A 19750-nucleotide genomic window follows, 5' to 3' on the forward strand; every position below is an offset into this window, starting at 1 on the left:
ATATACACACACGTTAATATATACTTAGACAAATATGCCCCAAAGCCAGACTGAAAGCTACTATGTCAAAATTAACAGTGGTTCTCTCTCTCTTTTTTTTAACAACCAACATTGCCTGATAAAACAGTTCTCTTTTAGACTATAATAATGACTGTCATTACTTCACTATACTCTTCTATATTTTCCCAACTTTCTGACTGAGCATGGGTTACTTTTATAACCCATGTGAGAAAGAGAAAGAGAGAGAGAGAGAGAGAGAGAGAGAGAGAGAGAGAGAGGATGTAAGTATGTGAGTGTGTGTGTATGTTTAGACACAGGGTCTCACTCTGTCGGCCAGGCTGGACTGCAGTGGAGCAACTCCTCGGCCTCCAGAGTAGCTAGGAGTACACGCTCAGGCTAACATGCCCAGATAATATTAAAAAATTTTTTGTAGAGTCAAGAGTCTCAGTATGTTAGCCAGGCTGGTCTCAAATTCTTGCCTCAAGCAATCCTCAACCTGCTTCAGCCTCCCAAAGTGCTGTGATTTCAGGTATGTGCACCATACCTGACCTATGTATAATATGTTTTTAAAACTTTGAGAAACCTTTATAATCTAAGGTCTGCCCTAATCATATTTTAAAATAGACAAAATACAGTAAACCTTCACATAATTACCAAGCATGTGCTTCTATTTCTATTGGCTAACTAATTAAATGAAAAGAAAGGAGCTAACATGTTACTGAGCTACTAACCATCACACACGGTAAACACATTTAATTCCAAAACAATTCCACAAGGTAGAATTCTTACACTAGATTTACAGTTGAGGAAACAAAGGCTTACAAAAACTTATCCATCCAAGATCAACACAGTAAAGCAAGATATAAGCCCCAATCTTTCAACTGAGAAGTCCTCATTCTTTATTCTAAACCAGGACAACCAAAGTGTGTTCTGTGCGCAACCTTACTGGTCTTCGAATAAGTCTGCAAGGGTAGAGAAAGCACTTAGAAACTGTCATGGTAACTTGAAGGGTAAGTTTATGACTCAGGAATCTGGTGCTAAAAAGTTGCAACATGTCTTTTATATGTCTACTTTTACTTCATTTTTCTTCTTTTTTAATACAGATCACTCTAGTTTCAAGATACTATAATAAACACTTCACACTTGTAGCCAAATAAAAAAATAAATTAGTTAAAATTAGGTAGACACACAGCCTCCCAAGATGATACAAGAGCAATTTCTGAAGATAGATGTTTTTCAGGCAAATATAAAATTATTTAATATTAAAAATGAAATCAAAAGTCCTATAAATCATTGATCTAAAAGCCTAGAGGTTTTATATATATATATCAACACTACATATACACAAGTCTGAGGAAAAAAATTACATTTACTCAGCTATTCAATATTTTTATACCTGATTTAGTGCAAGGTAGGATGCTGGTAATTGTAGGGGACACAAAACAGCCCCTACAAGGGCAGTCAAGCCTACTGCTACAGCCAGCATTAACCACAGGTTTTTGAATTAATAGAGAAATTTACTATTTGCTTCAATTAGCAAGGATTTATTTAAAATGTTCCATGTGATACCAGGGACTGTGCTGGATACTGAAGATTCAAAAATGAATTAGACGCAGCTCCTGACCTTGAGGAGGTTCAGAATCTCATGTGCAACAAAGACTTACCAACTATTTCTTAAAGCAAATGTGGTAAGAGTTAACAGAATTATACTCAAATGCCATAGGAGTTTCCCATTTCTGCTAGGGGACTCTAGGAAAGGCTTTTTAAAAGTGATGAATGCCTGTTAAAAAGAATTTTAAGGGCATTCATCCTTGCTTATATATGCATTCTTCCAGTGTAAAAATAACAAAAGAAAAGAGTAACAAGATACAACATTCAAAAAAAAATCTTGAAAAGGGGATGATGGGCCAGGCGTGGTGGCTCACACCTGTAATGCTCAGCATTTTGGGAGGACAAGACAGGCGGATCACCTGAGTGAGGAGTTTGAGACCAGCCTGGCCAGCATGGTGAAATCCCATCTTTATTAAAAATACAGAATTAGCCAGGCATGGTGGCATGTGCCGGTAATCCCAGCTACTGGGGAGACTGGAGAATCACTTGAACCTGGGAGGCAGAGGTTGCAGTGAGCCAAGATCATGCCACTGCACTCCAGCCTGGGCAAAAAGAGCAAAACTCCATCTCAAAAATAAAATAAAATAAAAGGGGATAAGTTCTTCTTCCTCACATCTGTAAAACACTCGATTATTCCTGAAAAATGCTAAGTGTTCAATTTCAAAATATAATTTTAAATTTTATTACTGATATTCACATAGAGCTTATATACATCAAGATCCCAAACAAATGAGTTTGAATTTGTATTATACTGAGAAAGAATACAGGATGAAATCATGAAATCTGCAGGTATTATACAAACTTCATTGTATTCCATATTTATATTCTCCTTCCTTGGGAAGTTTTAGTTTTTAGAAGTTCTGATAAAAGTAAGTAAAACATCATTTTACAACATTTTCCTAATCATTTCTTACTGGAAATGGCAAAGAACAATGAAAGATCAATACATAACAGCTATTAGACATATTAACATTCCAAGCCAAACACTAAATCCATGAAGAGTTAATAATTTATTTCTAATTCATCATGCAAGTCTTGAGAAGATTTTAAATATGAGTAAAAGTTATGAATTTCTATAGGCCCCATTATAGGATCTAAAAAACAAATTCAAAAAAGCATCACTTCCTTTAAAATTCCATTAAAACTAAATTATGAAAAAAACTATCTCATTATTAAAATTTTAAAAGCAATGTGAAAAAAAACCTACCAATTTCTGTTGATTATTTTTAGAATGTATATGCATCAGTTCCTTTGAGCTATGTATTTTCTCTAATACATACTATTTACTCTAATAGGTAATTGTGGGTGTTGCGGCAGGTGAGACTTTGCATGTCAGCTTCTAAAAATCAAATGTAGGACAGATGACAATGCTGCACCCTAACAAAAATTCCTCTAGCATCTCACAAAAATACGTGATGGTACAGCTAAGGAAGATGTATCAGAGCACAATCTCCACCACACCTATGTCTTCCATTTCTGGATGCAGGCGTCAATCACGAAACATCAAGAGAAAAGACTAAAAGCAAGCCCAAACTTTGAAATATGCAAGAAGCTCTTAAGAAATATTGGATTTCTTTCTCCAACTAGAGATTTTTTAAACTGATCTTTAGGGTATTATTCAACTGTATTTCAAGCCTCAATATCTGAGAAATAACAGGGTTAATCTTAGGTTGAACATTTATCAAAGAGAGAATTTTTTTTAACAAATTGATCACTTTTATTAATCAGAACAATACTGCTTTAATTATGTAGATTTATTATATTTCTTTCCCCTCCAGGATTATATAAAGCTGGAGGGTCATTCTTTGGTACAATAGCTTCACTACCAGATAGGATTTAGAATTTACCCTTTGACACCTTCAGGATACAAATGCAATAGTAAATAATCACATTATTTTAATGGCACACTAAGCCCAATAAAGTAGATTAGACATGAGGTGTTGCAATATTTGAGAATACAAGTAGGAATCTCTATGTCATGCAACAGAGCACGGTGGTTAGTTCTGCGGTTAAACCACCTGCTTCAGGACTGTAACTTTGCACTTACTAGTTGTACAACCCCAAGCACGCTATTTCCCTCTGCCAACTCCCCATCTGTAAAATGGAGATAACTGTACCTATGTCTCATACAGTTATAAGAATCCAATATGATAATTCATGTAAAGCATTTAGCAAAATAATGCTGATAGCTGCCAAAATTTTGAGAGCTGTTTAACACAAATACACATAGAATTAAGGCACAGAAGACCCTACACTACTATAGCCTATATTACAGTCAATGAAATTCAAACGCTGATTTCTCACTTGTGTCTATGTACTATGAGCCTCCTATTTACCATTTTCACTGTATCGCTAATATTCAAAATCCCAGAAAAAGGGCTTTCTGCAGTACCTTCACATAGGTGATGAAAGAAACTAGAAAATGTGTAGCTTTATTAATAAAATATCTCAACCAATTTTATCCCAATACACCACCACAGGTAACAGAAATAAAGCAAAAATTAAGAAGTCATTTTAAGGCTTGTTTTACAAAATGTCAGTTGTAATACCAATTGACAAACCCTCGATCTTCCTGGAATTTCGTTGTCCTCAGGTTGTCTTCCCCTCTCAGCCTCCTGGAATAGCTGGGATTACAGGCGTGTGTCACCATGCCCAGCTAATTTCTTTTTTATTTTTTGTAAAGATGGGATTTCCCCATGTTGCCCAGGCTGGTCTTAAACTCCTGGGTTCAGGCAATCCACCTGCCTGAGCCTTCCAAAGTGCTGGAATTTCTGGCATGACCCACCACACTCAGCCAGTAAAATCTTTTTAGTCTCTCATCATGCATCTCTCCCTTTGATTATTTTAATTCTCTGGTCCCAGTATACCTTTTTCTTTTTTCAGAAGTGTCAAAAACATGTTTCCAATATCCAATCAGATGATATATTATGGCAGCAGCTGTTATAGTTTACCATTACCAAGTTCTTTAACCCCAGTTATAACCAAGAATCTAGAACTCTAGTGGGCACGGTGGCTCATGCCTGTAATCCCAACACTCTGGGAGGTTAAGGTGGGAAGATTGCTTAAGCCCGGGAGTTCAAGACCAGCCTGTGCAACACAGTGAGACACTGTCTATATAAATATATATTAAAGTAAAAAGAATTTTTTTAGAGAGGAAAAAGGAAGGAAGGAAGGAAGGAGGGAGGGAGGAAGGAAGGGAGACTAGAATTGAACAAATTTATACTTGATTTTTTAAAAGGGCAAGAGAGGGAAACTAAAAGAAGACCCTGTGAAGAAGAAAATATTTCAAAAATATCAATCAGCAAATGTTATGCAAGAAACTAGAAATGACAGGAGTCAAGTAGACAAGTTAGAAAATTATTGTTCAAATAATGGGTTCAAATGATGGAACAAACTTTTTCAGAAAATATATCAATGGATATAATCAAGCCACACCCTTTTAAACAAACACATTGGATAGCATATGAACTGCCACAACACTATCAGTAATCCTGACAGAAGGCATAATTCTATTGCTTAACTGGCAACTAAGGGCACGCCTTCTTCCTATTAGAACTTGGCAGTTTCAAAAAAGCAGCCAAAAAACTACCAAAATTTGAGGCTTTCTCGATGAGCTTAATTTCAGTCCAATTAGTAAGTGTCTGCCACACCCTACATTAACAGACACAGATTTGTTTAAATTAATCTCCCCAGGGGCAGGCTAATTCAGGGGTTAGCATTATTAGAATCTGTGTGAACAACTGGGTGCAGGTGTTCACATTACCAACGGGAAAATTAACTCTTAACCCACCTACTAGCAGATAGTGGGTGTTCTGTGAACTACTGGAATTTTTAAAGGATGGAGTGTATACAGGGACACTAATACGTAAAGCAGTGACACTGTAGGCTGAAAAATAATCTGTCTTCCTTTACAATAAGTGACTGCCTATCATTCATCACAGAAAGCTACAGTCAGATGTCAAAGTAACTATCATATCACAATTATCATATTATGCTAAGTATATGTTACTGCTTCAGAATGCAACCTTTCAGAAGAAAACCAAGACTGGGTGTTAACAATCCTGTAAAGTAACTAAGCCTTTGTAGATAGTTAATAAACAGCAGACAATGCTCCATTTGGCCCTGAACTAAACAGGTGTGGCACAAATCTGTTCAATGTGTCCTTTCCATTTTACATAAACAAGTAAAAGGCAAATCATGCTCCAATGTCCCAGAAAAAGACTTTAATTTTAGGGAGTAACTACCTATAGTGGCTTGCGACTGCCTTAAGATGAATTTGTTTAGAAAGTTTGTTTGAAATTGATCATACCCGTTTTTCTAACATAAAATACTGTTTAAAAAATGTAACATCAAAAAATTTAAAACACATTCAAGAAAATGTTAAGTGGCCACAAATCCAAATGAGCACTGCAACAATCTGACTTCCTGAAATAACTTTTCCAACTATGACGAGGAAAATAAACAAACAAAAAGTTTTGCAATCGCCAAAGTTAGCTTGAAAAATACATCATTCCCAAACCAAACAAACCATATCCCAGGAGAACTGCCACAGCGAGTAAAATTCAAAGTTTAAGATGCTCTACTGAGAACACACTAGTCATCTATTCCTCAAGGAGTTCAATCACAGACACAGAACAGTCTTGTCAAATATAATTGCCTACAAGACATCAGCACATAGTTCAAAGGTTATGCAGACTGCCTGCTTAGAAAGAAAACAGAATGCTGGTAATGAAAGATACCAAAATATGAACAACTGTGAACAGCAGTAAATGAAACTAATGAACTTGAGAGGACTCATCTTTTTTAACCACAGTAACTTTTTTTTTTTTTTTTTTTAATATTTTATCAGGAGAAAATGTCCCATTGAGTGACAGCTGCCACTGGCACAGTCCCAGGGCAAGGATGCCATCAAAGGCTTTCTCTCAGCACCAGCTACCAAATCCTGGCCCCACAGCCTGAGGGAGGACCTGTGAAAGTGCTCACAATAATTTTCTTGCCATTAAATCAAATATTTGATGAGGAAATACAAAACAAGATTATCACACTTTTTCTTTTTTTTCTTTAAATAGATGGGGTTTCACTCTATCACCCAGGTCACTGCAGCCTGAACTCCTGGACTCAAGAAATTCTCTCACCCCAGCCTCCTGAGTAGCTGGGACCACAGGCGATTATCATTACTATATTGAAAATAAGTTTTCCATTTTATCATATGAGGTTTCAAGATGAGGGTCTTAGATCAAGTGGAAAACTAAGTTAAAATGAAACATCACTTTTCTTTTTTTACTTGAGGTGAATTTACTAAAACTACTTACTCATCCATATATGGCAACCATCAGGAATGTGTTCATATTTAAAGGCTGCAGCAGCAGTGATCACATTCCTGTGTGTGCATATGTATATATGGGTACGTATATTTCTTTAACCTTTTCAATCTAGTTAAAAGTATTCTTAGTTCATAAGCATTGTATGTGTAGAGACGCATTTTCCCAGAACTACTTGAAGAGGACAGGAAATCCTTCATAACATTATTACAATGGCTAAATGACTGACAATTGTCTCCAATACCCATAAACATTCCCTGAAAAAATGCTTCAATCAGTCCACAAACTGTATTTCCAAACCACTGAATACAAGTTTATATTGTCTTCTATCAATGGGATGGCTTATTACAAAATTTAGTAAATTTGTTTCAAAGTCCACGGGTATTGATACCCATAGGCACTTTCTTGAGCTTTCTTGAGCTTACCGGGTCACACAAACTAAAGACATGAAGGCCCGGCAAGGTGGTTCACACCTGTAATTCCAGCACTTTGGGAGGCTGAGGTGGAAGAATCACGAGGTCAGGAGTTCAAGACCAGCCTGGCCAACATAGTGAAACTCCATCTCTACTAAAAATACAAAAAAATAGCTAGGCGTGGTGGCACACACCTGTAGTCCCAGCTACTCGGGAGGCTGAGGCAGGAGAATCACTTGAACCCGGGAGGCAGAGGTTGCAGTGAGCCGAGACGACGCCATTGCACTCCAGCCTGGGTGACAGAGTGACACTCCATTTAAAAAAAAAAAAATTCTAAAAGTCCCACCTGGGAGCCGGGTGAGGTGGCTCACGCCTGTAATCTCAGCACTTTAGGAGGCCGAGGCAGGCGGATCACGAGGTCAGGAGTTCAAGACCAGTCTGGCCAACATAGTGAAACCCCGTCTCCACTAAAAGTACAAAAAATTAGCCAGGCATGATGGCAGACACCTCTAATTCCAGCTATTCAGGAGGCTGAGGCAGGAGAATCGCTTGAACCTGGGAGGCAGAGGTTGCAGTAAACAGAGATCGCGCCATTGCACTCCAGTCCTGCCGACAGTGCGAGACTCCGTCTGCGGGGGTGGGAGGGAGACATGAACAGCATGTCCGCAGGATTACAAGATTAAGGTGAAAAACCTTGAATCATTTAAAATAGGATGTCTCAACCTCAGTACAGGTAACATTTTGGGCCAGATCAGTCTTTGTTGTGGGAGCTCTCCTTTGTATTATCGAACATGTGGCAGCATCTCTGGCCTCTACCCACTAGATGCCAGTATCACACCCTCCCCAGGTGTAAGAACATTGACGAATGTTTCCTGGGGAGCAAATTTTGGTCTAAAAGTCTAAAAACTTAGTACAGTATGCCAGCTTCAAAAGAGTATACTCTGCAACACCAAGGAAGTTCCAAAAACACCAGGCATTCCAAATAGCAGCTTTATACAATACTTTCTTGGATGAAGTAAATGAAACCTTGTTACCGTAGATAGCTAATTCTTCCACATGTGCATGATTAAACACTTGTGATGATGAATCTGGGACAGGCTGGGACAGGAGCCAACAGTGACTGGGTTTTATAGTTTCGATGAATTACACCTCCTTTTAACCCTTCAGTGGATTAACCATCCCTGCCAGGGTAACCCTTTCTTCACAAACCATCTTCCCCTGACGCCTTCCACTTAAGATGCCCTCCCGCGGGCCTCCACCTTTGACACTGCCTCCCACCCCACTGGGGTCAACTCTCACTCAAGGGTTCAGCCACCTTCCACCACCACGCCAGCCTGTCCTTGCCACATCATGCCCCCTGGGCCGCAGCTCTCATCCTGGCATCCCCTACCCAGGCCCGCTCTTGACCCCTGACCCCGGCCTGACCCCGCCACCCCCTCCCCGCCCCTAGGGAGGTACCTGAAGTAGTAGACATCGCTCTTGCCAGCACTGAGCCCAGATTTTCGGATCACTTCCTCCTTCTTCCATCCGGGGGGGAGGGCCGGGCAGTCCATCCTCTTCCCGCTCTCCGTGGCCCGGGGTCCCCTGGGCCCCGGCCCCGCGCTCCCCGACGGGAAAGGGACCGGCTCCCGCCGGGGGGCGCCGCCGCCACCGCTGCTGCCGCCGACGCCGACGCCGCAGCCGCCGCCGTCGCCGCCAAGGCCGCTGCCGCCACTCGGGGGACGGCCGCGGCCCCGGCCCCGGCCCCGGCCCCGTCCCCGGCCACGGCCCCGGCCCCGGCCACGGCCACAGACGCCGCCGCCCCGGCCCGCCTGCTTCCACCGCCCCCGGCCACGGCCGCCGCCCCGAGCGCCTTCCCTGCGCACGCCGCTCACCGGGGACGGGGCGAGCGCGCTGCCCTGGCCCCCCTGCTCTATGGCGGAGTCGCCGCCAGCGCCGCTGCCGCCCGCCGCGCTCTCCCCCTCCTCCTGCTCCGGGCAGCAGCGGCCTCCCCCCGGGTGCGCGCGCATCCAGCCCCCTCCCCAGCCGGCGCTGCGCTTCTTCCGTAACCGAGCCCTTGGAATCCCGGAGACCCGCCCCGCCCGCAGCGCGGCGCGCGGGGGACGCGCGCAAGCATCATAGAGCGGGCGCGCACAGAGCGGCCCTCCTGCCCGGGGCGTGGCCCCGGCCACCGCCTCTTAGGTCCTCCAAGCCTTTGGGCAGCCATCTTGTCTCCGCCTCCTCGGGGCCACGCCCCTTGCCGCTGTTTTCCGGCCCGGTCCCCCAACGGGGCGGGCGTAACCCCCACTATTACGTGATTTTACCTGTTTGCTTCCCAATTAATGAATAACAAGCAAAATAGATCTTATATTTTATACTCACTAACTCGGCTATTCACTTAAGGGGATGATAGCCCCTTTTCCCGCCTCTGCACAAAGCTTTCAGGGGAGCTTATATTGAAGGAATGAAGCAAAGTGTCCCATTCGCTGAATACCAGTGCCCTCCTGAGCCTGGCTTCAGAGCCATTGACATATTCTCCTGGAATCTTGTAAGGATGTAGGAAGGGAAGTGGTAACTTGGAATCTACCCGTGAGGCAGATGGGGCTTACCTCTAGATTCTCCTTAGAATGACCAAAATCCCTAAATCCATCTAGAAATTTCCAGATGTCTTTGTCTAATACAAAAATCAATGGCCTTTTATTTGGCAAATATTCCCTTATATTGAAAATCCAACCTAAGCCACTGTCACAAGCCTTTAGGAAACTATGTGAGATTCATTTCGGTCTGCCAACTCACTCAAGAGTGATTTTAAAGCATAATAGCAAATCAATTAAGGAAACTGATTTGAATTTTAGAAATGCATATTTTCTATAAGTTGTTGAACATTTATAGAAGTATGCTATTGAAATTCAGGATAATACATTATGAAATGTTTGGATGATTGAAAAATGTAAACTACATTTTTATCAGCTTGATGATACTATGTTGGTTTTCTATATTCATATGATCTAAAAACTGAGGACCAAGTTTAATGTATAGAAAAGGTTGATTAAAGAAACAAAAATCTAAAATTAATCTCTGGTTTGTCTTTGCAATAGATGCAAACATTAACTCATACACACAAACTTGTCTGTCTCTAAACCTGACTTTAGTCTTTTAATGTACTTTAGTTGAAAGACACTAAATTATGGCTTTGTATGAGAAATTCTGAAATGTGAATCTAAAAATTCATCTAGAAATGAGTTCTGAGGAGCGAGGTCAGTACTGGAGACATTCATTTAGAAGTCATTTGTGAAAGTGACAATTGAAGGAGACCCTGCAAGTAAGCTCTCCAAGCAAGAGCCTGCATGGTTAGTAATAATAAAAGGAAAGAGGATCAAGAACTGAATCTTGAGGAATGCCAATACTTAAGGTTCTATTGAAGGAATAAAAGGGAAAAAATGAGATTAAAGTTTGTATGATGTAAGAGAGTGATTTTCACACATAATTGAAAATAAAGTGTAAACATGAGCAAAAAAATCTCAGTAGAAACAGTAATTGAGACAGGTAGCTGAGACAACAGATGGGAACAAATACACTTTTGGAAAATTCTACCTTTTCATGTTGTGCTAATAAGGCTGTAGATCAAATGATATAATGGATATAAAAGCATGCTTAAAGAAATAAATCATAGGATTTTAGGGTCACTATTTTGATTTCTACTACCAGATTCCATTTGCTAAATCCCAGAAGAGGTAGTTTAATGTTCCCTCATTTAGACATTTCAAAAGCTTTTTGGTTGCACTTGAATTTTTCTACTGGGATACCATAGAGCAAAGTAAAAGAAATATATATTTCTAAATAAAAATAAATGCATTTACTTATTTCCACTAAAAGAAAAAAATATTCCGAGTCAAAGATAAATTCTAAAGGGGACTAGATTGATACCTAAAAGTGTTAATAATAGATGCTACATAGCTGAGAGACAGACCCCTTAGTTCCTCTTTAAATACTGGACAAATAACAACCCTTTTATAATTCTAGGAAAAGGCATTTTATATTATTCCTCCAAGAAGCATAGCACATTGTTTTCCTCAGGTAGTAAAGCTGTGACCAAATCTTCGATTTTGTCTCTCTTACAATGGAGAAGCTTTGCCAGCTTATCTCTTAGAAAAAGTGAAAGACAAAAGCAAGAGAGGATTATGTATGAAATCTGGACCACTAAATGAACAACAGAGATGCAACCACTTTTGATCTCTGCCTCTTAGGTGTAAAGGCAGGCGTTAAAACACCAGCTGTCACCCCTAGAAGATGATTCATTCTTTAATTTTCCCTTGTTTACCAGGCAAAGCTGAATGAAGTTAAGCCATTAAAGAAAAAGTTGTTTTTAAGAGAGGTGTTAATTTGGATTTTTATTTTGAAAATAGAAGAAATTCAGGGAATAAATCTTCAAAGACTATTAGGCTGTAAGACTGATTTTGAGAATTATGTCTTTTGTCAAATATATAACCTGCATTTAAATCTTTGAGTGTGATGAAATACTCAATAAAAGAAGGTGTTTTGTTTTTGTTTTTCATTTGTTTTTGTTCTTTGTTTTTTTGGTTTTTGTTTGGATGGTTGATTTTTTTTTTTTTTTTTTTTTTTGGTGGAGATGGGAGTCTTACCTATTGCCCAGGCTGATCTCAAACTCCTAGGCTCAAGAAATCCTACCACCCCACCTCCCAAAGCGCTAGAATTACAGCATTGAGCCTCCACACCCAGCCAGAAGAAGGTTTCAAATATTGGAAAACCTTACTTTTTTCAATGAGCGTTTTTGAGTCAAGGGATAACAGGGACATTAGGTTTTTTTCTCTTAGACTCCAAAACAGTAAGGTCAGAATTTATCGAGACTTACATAGGAGTTAGGGCACAATGCAGGTGTGGGGGGACATTTTCCAGCACTAATTAACAGGTTTTATGATTCATTAGGTTGGCCGAACTACTGTTCTCACCTAATTCCCAAGCACAGCATGTCAGGAGGCCAAATGACACTTTCAACTGCAAGTGCTTGTAGTATAAGGAGGGTAGAAATCACCTGGTGACCATCAAGCAGGCCATCCAGAGGCAAAATACTTATGTGAGGAATTTAGAGGTAATTAGACTCCCCTATTATCTAAACCTGGCATCTGGTTCCAGGCATCTTTCCCAAAAATTTCTGTAAGTAACTAGTAAGTAACTAGAATTTCTGTACATCTCTGATGTATGCATGTCAAAACTCATTGTGCAACCCTTGCTGACATTAAGGAACCAAAATGCCTAAAAGTGTTATCATTTATCATGGCCTACAATCCACTCAGTCCTCTCTTGCTGAGGCGCCCCACTGCACTCTTCTGCACTGTATTTTCTTTATAATAAAACTGTATTTCAAACCCATACTGTCTTCTGTAAATTCTTACTACCCCATGACCCGTGAGCCAACCATTTTCTGATGCCAGGGCTCTGACACCCCAGCTGGCATAATATAAATAAAGGTTTGTTTGTTTGTTTTTATAACATTCCACTTGGAAAGGCTACAGAGGAATCTTGCACTGAATAGTTCAAACTAGAAAGAGAAGAGTTAATTACTTGAAAAGCAAGAGAAAACAAGAAGGGATAAATTTTGAACCAAGGAAAATCATTTAAGAAGTATCTGGTGGTTTTTTTTTTTTTTTTTTTAATAGAGACAGGGTTTCACCATGTTGGCCAGGATGGTCTTGATCTCTTGACCTCGTGATCTGCCTGCCTCGGCCTCCCAAAGTGCTGGGATTACAGGCTTGAGCCACTGCGCCCGGCATATCTGGTGTTTTTTAAATTTCTGTCAGTTGTTACATTTGTCATAAGTAAATGTTTGGGATTAAAGAATAGAGACATGCTTATTTAACGACCCCTCCCCCCACAGAAAAAACCCAAAAAACAAAACACAACCACTTGACAAAAAATGATCTTTAGGTTTTAGAGCCCTCGGATACCACTTAGTAGGCTGAACAGTGATTTTCAACTTTTTTTTTTTTGAGACGGAGTTTCACTCTTGTTGCCCAGGCTGGAGCACAATGGCAGGATCTTGGCTTACCACAACCACCGCCTCCCAGGTTCAAGAGGTTCTCCTGCCTCAGCCTCCTGAGTAGCTGGGATTACAGGCATGCACCACCACGCCCAGCTAATTTTGTATTTTTAGTAGAGACAGGGTTTCTCCATGTTGGTCAGGCTGGTCTCAAACTCCTGACCTCAGGTAATCCGCCCTCCTCAGCCTGCCAAAGTGCAGAGATTACAGGTGTGAGCCACTGCGCCTGACCTCTAATAATTTAACTTTGGGTAGACAACCAGAATTTAACTTTATCTTAATTAAAAATGAGGCTTAAATTCCTTTTACAAATATAATGTTTGATTATAAGACAATCATAAAATATTATATGTAATATAATATCCTCAAAAATATTGTAGAATATACATCATAGAAGATAATCACAAAAATACTACTTCTAAAAAACTATTTCTGGATTAAAATACTTATCTGCATTCATGTTTCCGCTCATTTGGCTTCAAATAATTTGACTCCTCCTAACAGTCTAAGTTATATATATTCACATGTCTCATATCTTTTTGTTTATTTTGGAAGCATCTACAAAGTTCTCGGAGTATTTTCTTTATGGCTTTGCTCATTTCCAATGGATCCCTAATCTGTAGTGCTTCTGAGCACAGTTTAAAAACTAATAGAGGGTTCATAATTTGGTCCGGTGATCTTGTTCTGAAACGCTTTCAGACTTTATATCCCAAATCGTTACCTACCTCCAGACTGCCCAACAAGTTAATCACAATTCCATATAATTCTTCCCTCCAGGCATCTGTTGTTATTGCCACATATCCTTCTGCATAGCTTGGAAGTCTGTCCTCTGGGTGGGGGATTGGAACAACAGTGACCCAGCAACTTTCTCTGTCACCATCTGTGGCAGACACACTGGTTGGCAAAATCAAACACCCATTATCAATCTGAGTTTCCCTTGTCCACCTTCTCTATAGTAACTAGGAAGTATAAATACTTACTCTCCCAATCTCCTTAGGCAAGAACAGGAGAGAAGCAAGAGTGACTATGGGAAGGTATTTACTTCTTTATCTAATAAATAAATAAATAAAAAGGGGCTGAGCACAGTGGCTCACACCTATAATCCTAGCACTTTGGGAAGGCAAAGCAGGTGAATCACCTAAGGTCAGGAGTTTGAGACCAGCCAGGCGCATGTGGTGAAAACCCATATCTACTAAAAAATACAAAAAATTAGCCTAGCATGGTGGTGGGTGCCTGTAGTCCCAGCTACTCAAGAGGCTGAGGCAGGAGAATTGCTTGAACCTGAGAGGTAGAGGTTGCAGTGGGTCGAGAACATGCCATTGCTCTCCAGCCTGGGCAACAAGAGCGAAACTCCACCTCAAAAATAAATACATAAAAAAATAAAGAAGACATGATCAGCAGCTCCCATTTTCCTTTGTTCCTGCTAGAACATGGGCATGATTTCTGAAGCTGTGACAGCCGTCTTGCAACTATGAAGCAAAGAACACGAAAAGGCCAGCATCCTAAAAATAGCAGAGCCAGAAAATGGAGAGCTGAATGACATTACTGAGCAGCTGAACTGTATTGCAACTATTTATCTCCAGACTTTTTCTTATATTAGAAAGACCATGTTTGATTAAACCAGGTTTAGTTTTTGGATACGTGTGGCAGAAAGCATTCTTTGCTGTTAAAATTTCTTCCTTTAATGGATTGTTTAAATCTTGCTGGAATTCAGGCAGCTCCCAAACTTGAGACCTTGGTGTAAGAGATTGCAAAGAGTAGGCAGGGCGCGGTGACTCATGCCTGTAATCCCAGCACCTTGGGAGGCCAAGGCGGGTGAATCACAAGGTCAGGAGTTAGAGACCAGCCTAGCCAACATGGCAAAACCCCATCTCTACTAAAATTACAAAAAAAATAAAATTAGCTGAGCGTGGTGGCACACACCTATAATCTCAGCTACTAGGGAGGCTGAGGCAGGGAGGATCACTTGAACCCAGGAGGCAGAGGTTGCAGTGAGCCAAGATTGCACCACTGCACTCCAGCTCTGGCGACAGAGTGAGACTCTGTCTCAAAATACAAAAGAGAGAGAGAGAGAGATTGCAAAAAGTAAAAGAGGAAGCAAGAGAGAAATATAAAGAGACAGATCGGGGGAGAGTGGTTAGTAGGCTTTCCCTTAGGAGCAGCAGTCCCTTGGACTCTAATCTCCTTGCTAGGCACAATGCGAGCTCCAGCTCCAGAAGGTATGGCCCAATAAATTACCTACGAACTTGATCATTTCAGAGCAGCTATCCTCTTTTCTGAATAGAGTAACAGGTATGGGGAAGGAGAGCCTTGATCAGTATTTCTCCAACTGAGATCCACAGATGGACTCTGTTTGCCAATTCCCTACCACAAAATTTTAGCATGAAATTTTCATTGCAATAATAATGTTTTTATTTTCTTTTAAGCCACAACATAAGCATACAATGGGCTGTCTGCATAATCATCTGGTATCTGAGTCATGTTTCCTTATTTCACTGCCCCAGCTTGATCTAGTTGGTAACAAGCAGTGCTACTTTGAATGACATTGACTAACAATAAAGGAACAGATGCCAACATAATATGCAAATAATGAGTTTGTGCAGATGAAGACCAAGTAACTTCAGCCACATTGAATGAAAGTTTCCTATCATTCCATCAGAGAAAAGTGGTGGGAAAACTTAGTCACCTAAAGAACACAGTGGCATCTATAGGCCAAAACCCAAACTCTTTGGCTAGTGTCAATTTGTATCATCACTTTGGGATCAATAATTCGGTTTCTGGGAAAATAATCATCTATAAAAACGATTTGCCTTGACTACTGTTTAATAATTTCACTTGTATTTAACTTAAAAATTTACTTAATTTTTATAATTACATAAGAGCCATAAACATAATGAGGTTAAAATGAGTTTTATGCTTTCACATATTTATGTAACATCAGAACAATAATATAACACAGGTTGGGCATGGTGGTTCATGCATATAATTACATGCATGAGAGGCCGAGGCGGGAGGATTGCTTCTGTTCAGGAGTGCAAGACTCAAGGCCAGCATGGGCAACATAGTGAGACCTAGTCATTACTAAAAATAAAACAAAGTAATTAGTTAGGCATGGTGGTGCTTGCCTGCAGTCCCACCTACTCAGTAGGCTGAGGCAGGAGACTTGCTTAAGCCTAGGGAGTCAAGCCTGCAGTGACCTAAGATGGTGCCACTGAACTCCAGCCTGGGCAACAAGAGTTGAGACCCTGCCTCAAAATAATAGTAATTATTATTATTAAACTCAATGCTGTGAAATAGAGTCCTTAGTAATTTTTTCCTTGAAAAAGTTCCCTAATTTGCAGTCTCCCCATCAAATTCTTTCTTTCTATGCAATGAGATTTCTGAGAAATTAGTAAGTGTAAGTGTCTCTGGTGACCCATCTTGAAATTCTTTCTCTCCTTGGCTGATGAGACATTATACTCTTCTGATTCTCCTTCTATTACTTTCCAGTTCTCCTTGGTATACCTTTTTTCTTGGATAGTTTCTCAAATGATCTGTTCTTCCAGGTTCCATCTTTAGGTGCCTTTTCTGCTTATTCTGCCTGCTTCCCCCGGTCAGTGTCACCTACTTCTCAGCTTTAGCCACAGAAACTCACCCTTGCCCTCCGATGAGAACATGGCTTATGCAGCATTGGGGAGATCATCCTATATATGCTATAGATACTCTACAGCAGTTTTCCAGGTGAAAGGTTACACTCATTGGCTACTGTTGAGGTCTCGAGGAGGCCCCAAAACTAGTACCCCTCTGTCCCTCTTGAGTAGTGAAACTATTAAGAAACAAGAAAAGGAATGAGAAAAGTGACATCCAAAATAACCCCATCATGAGAAAGTGTTGCTTAGAGCATGTGTGAAAGATGAATGGGCTTGTCACTGAATTCCAAAATTTAATGGCCTAACCTACCCAGCTACAACTATACTGTCGACAGTCTCTCCATCCACCTCTTGGGGTCTTGCCTTTACTCTTACATTTTGTAACATGGACAAGAATAACCAAGAACAAATGTGCTAAGCAGGCAGGAAAATGCCAAAAAAGGAAGAAAAGAGAGGAAGGAGCTGAACTCCTGTTCTTTCCAAATTCACCATTTATTCTAGCTCTTCAGGGGATTGGGGAAAGGGATCAGAAATGTGAAGAGAAGAAAAAAAACACTGTTTAAAAACAAGAGTAGAAAGGTGACACTCCCCTCTAATAGTAATATCATTTGTGAGTGCTAAAACTGTTTCTTTAAATGTGGTTTCAAAATCATATGTTACCCCATAAATATATGTTCCTACTAAATACCCACAACAATTTTAAAAGAAATTTTAAAAAATTACATATTAAAGAGTTGGGTTTTTTTTTTGAGAAGTTAGGAAAATATTCAGATGAATTAATACTAAATTTAGAATACCAGATTATAAAATCTAAGTGGCCCAAAAAGATAGAAGGACAAGACATTGCCATAATATTTCAGTAAAGTGAAACAAGTTTAGAGATTTCATTGGGACACGTATTGTAAAGATAGTGGTAGCACAACAAAGTCAGTAATGTGATCTAAAAGAAATATAATTTGGCGGGGCGCGGTGGCTCAAGCCTTTTAATCCCAGCACTTTGGGAGGCCGAGGCAGGTGGATCATGAGGTCAAGAGATTGAGACCATCTTGGTCAACATGGTGAGACCCTGTCTCTACTAAAAATACAAAAAATTAGCTGGGCATGGTGGTGCGTGCCTGTAATCCCAGCTACTCGGGAGGCTGAGGCAGGAGAATTGCCTGAACCCAGGAGGCGGAGGTTGCGGTGAGCCGAGATTGTGCCATTGCACTCCAGACTGGGTCACAAGAGCGAAACTCCGTCTCAAACAAAAAAAGAAATATAATTTTATTCAGGTCTAGTTTTTGCCTAACCTTGTTTTATTATGAAACAGTTAAAATAAGGAGTTGATCTCTGAACATACTTATTTTAAATGAGTCTTTTGTGACCATCATGATAATACATGTTTTCTTTGCCAAAGAAATATGACTTTAGAGTATGTGTTATTTACTCTTCCAAGATACAGCTGAATTGGAGGGGGATTGGGTTGTACAGATGGCACCTTTTGCATATCCCTTGCTCAGATAACTGGATTGTAGAAATAAGAGAAACAATCAGGATGTCAAATTCGAACATTCCTTTTACTCATAGATACTTTGGTGCTGCTCTTATTTCCGTAAGCAGAGAGCAGATCATTTTCAGCCCCATAGAAATAGCAGAATGTGCAGGCTGCTAACTTCTCTTTCTTGCACTAACATTATGGTATCATCACCAGATTCCTCAGCACAACATCCTGTTCTTAACTCACTTCAAAATGTTTTCTGTCACTATCATTTTGATTAGACCGTCCCATTCTTTGGTTCTTACTGTGCCTTCTCACTCTGTCTTAAAGAGATAAAGTCCTTCGGCTGATCACTTTTCAAACACTTGAGCAGGTCGGCGTGATCGCATTGGTTACTTCCTATCTTGTTTCTTCCACCATTTTATATGAGGTAGAGTTTTCTTGGAGGACACTAACTTTTCAGCACTCAGCATTTATCCCCAAGTTTTTTTCTAGGTACATAAAAGCCCTGCTTTCTATATATTGTACCATTTCCCTATTCCTTCAAGACATTTTAAAGAGCTTCCAAACAGCTTTCCTGTGTTTCACTCTTTAATATGGCAGCCAGGATATCCAGGCATTTGAAGAAAGCCGTTAACATGGAAAAGCAGAACAAGAGAAAAAAAAACAGCAAATAATAATAATAATAATAATAACTTTGGAACAAACAGAGGCAACAACGGGAATTGAAGAAGCTTTTTAAAATCTGATAATATAATATTATTCAGAGATTAACATACTCGGAAGATTATTTAGGATGAACCAGACCAGATAAGGAAAAGCTTTTAGAAATGTAATGATAATAGTGTATTTTTTAAAAAAAAATCAATAGAAATATTAGAAAATTAAGTTAAGAAAATCTCCCAGAAAAAGATGTAAGGTGAAAAAGAGATCAAACTATGAGGTCCAGAAACAACAGACATTCCAGAAACAAATAACAGACATAACATAGAGAAATTATTTTTTTTCTAATTAAGGAATTTTTCATAACATGAGTCCTCCAAATTGAAAGGCCCACTGAGAAGCCAGCATGATGAAGAAAAATTCAGTCCCACTCCTACATGCAGTATAATAAGACTTCAGAACATCACAAGAAAAGGCCTTAAAAGCTTCAGAGACAAGATAATTCAGATGTAAAGGGTTGACAGTAAGAATATCATTGAATTTCTCAACAATACTGAAAGCTACAAGGCAAAGAAACAATGCATTAGGCAGGCAGGCGC

The 19750-nt window shown here is 39.9% G+C and overlaps 1 protein-coding gene and 1 non-coding gene across 3 annotated transcripts in view; both read right to left on the bottom strand.

Annotated features, from left to right (window-relative positions):
• MBD2 (methyl-CpG binding domain protein 2) overlaps nucleotides 1-9422 on the bottom strand; it is a 69667-nt gene extending 60245 nt beyond the window's left edge. For both annotated transcript variants that reach the window (XM_002757252.7, XM_035271119.3), the window contains exon 1: nucleotides 8804-9422. In XM_002757252.7, coding sequence (XP_002757298.3) covers nucleotides 8804-9354 — 551 coding nt within the window. In that variant the 5' untranslated portion in view covers nucleotides 9355-9422. The remainder of the gene's footprint in view (nucleotides 1-8803) is intronic.
• On the bottom strand, nucleotides 6465-6593 carry LOC118147066 (small nucleolar RNA SNORA30/SNORA37 family). Its single transcript, XR_004733237.1, has one exon. It is a non-coding gene; the product is annotated as a small nucleolar RNA SNORA30/SNORA37 family (small nucleolar RNA).
• Nucleotides 9423-19750: the final 10328 nt, after the last annotated feature.

Source organism: Callithrix jacchus, chromosome 13, assembly GCF_049354715.1.
Source record: "Callithrix jacchus isolate 240 chromosome 13, calJac240_pri, whole genome shotgun sequence".
Lineage (NCBI taxonomy): Eukaryota > Metazoa > Chordata > Mammalia > Primates > Cebidae > Callithrix > Callithrix jacchus.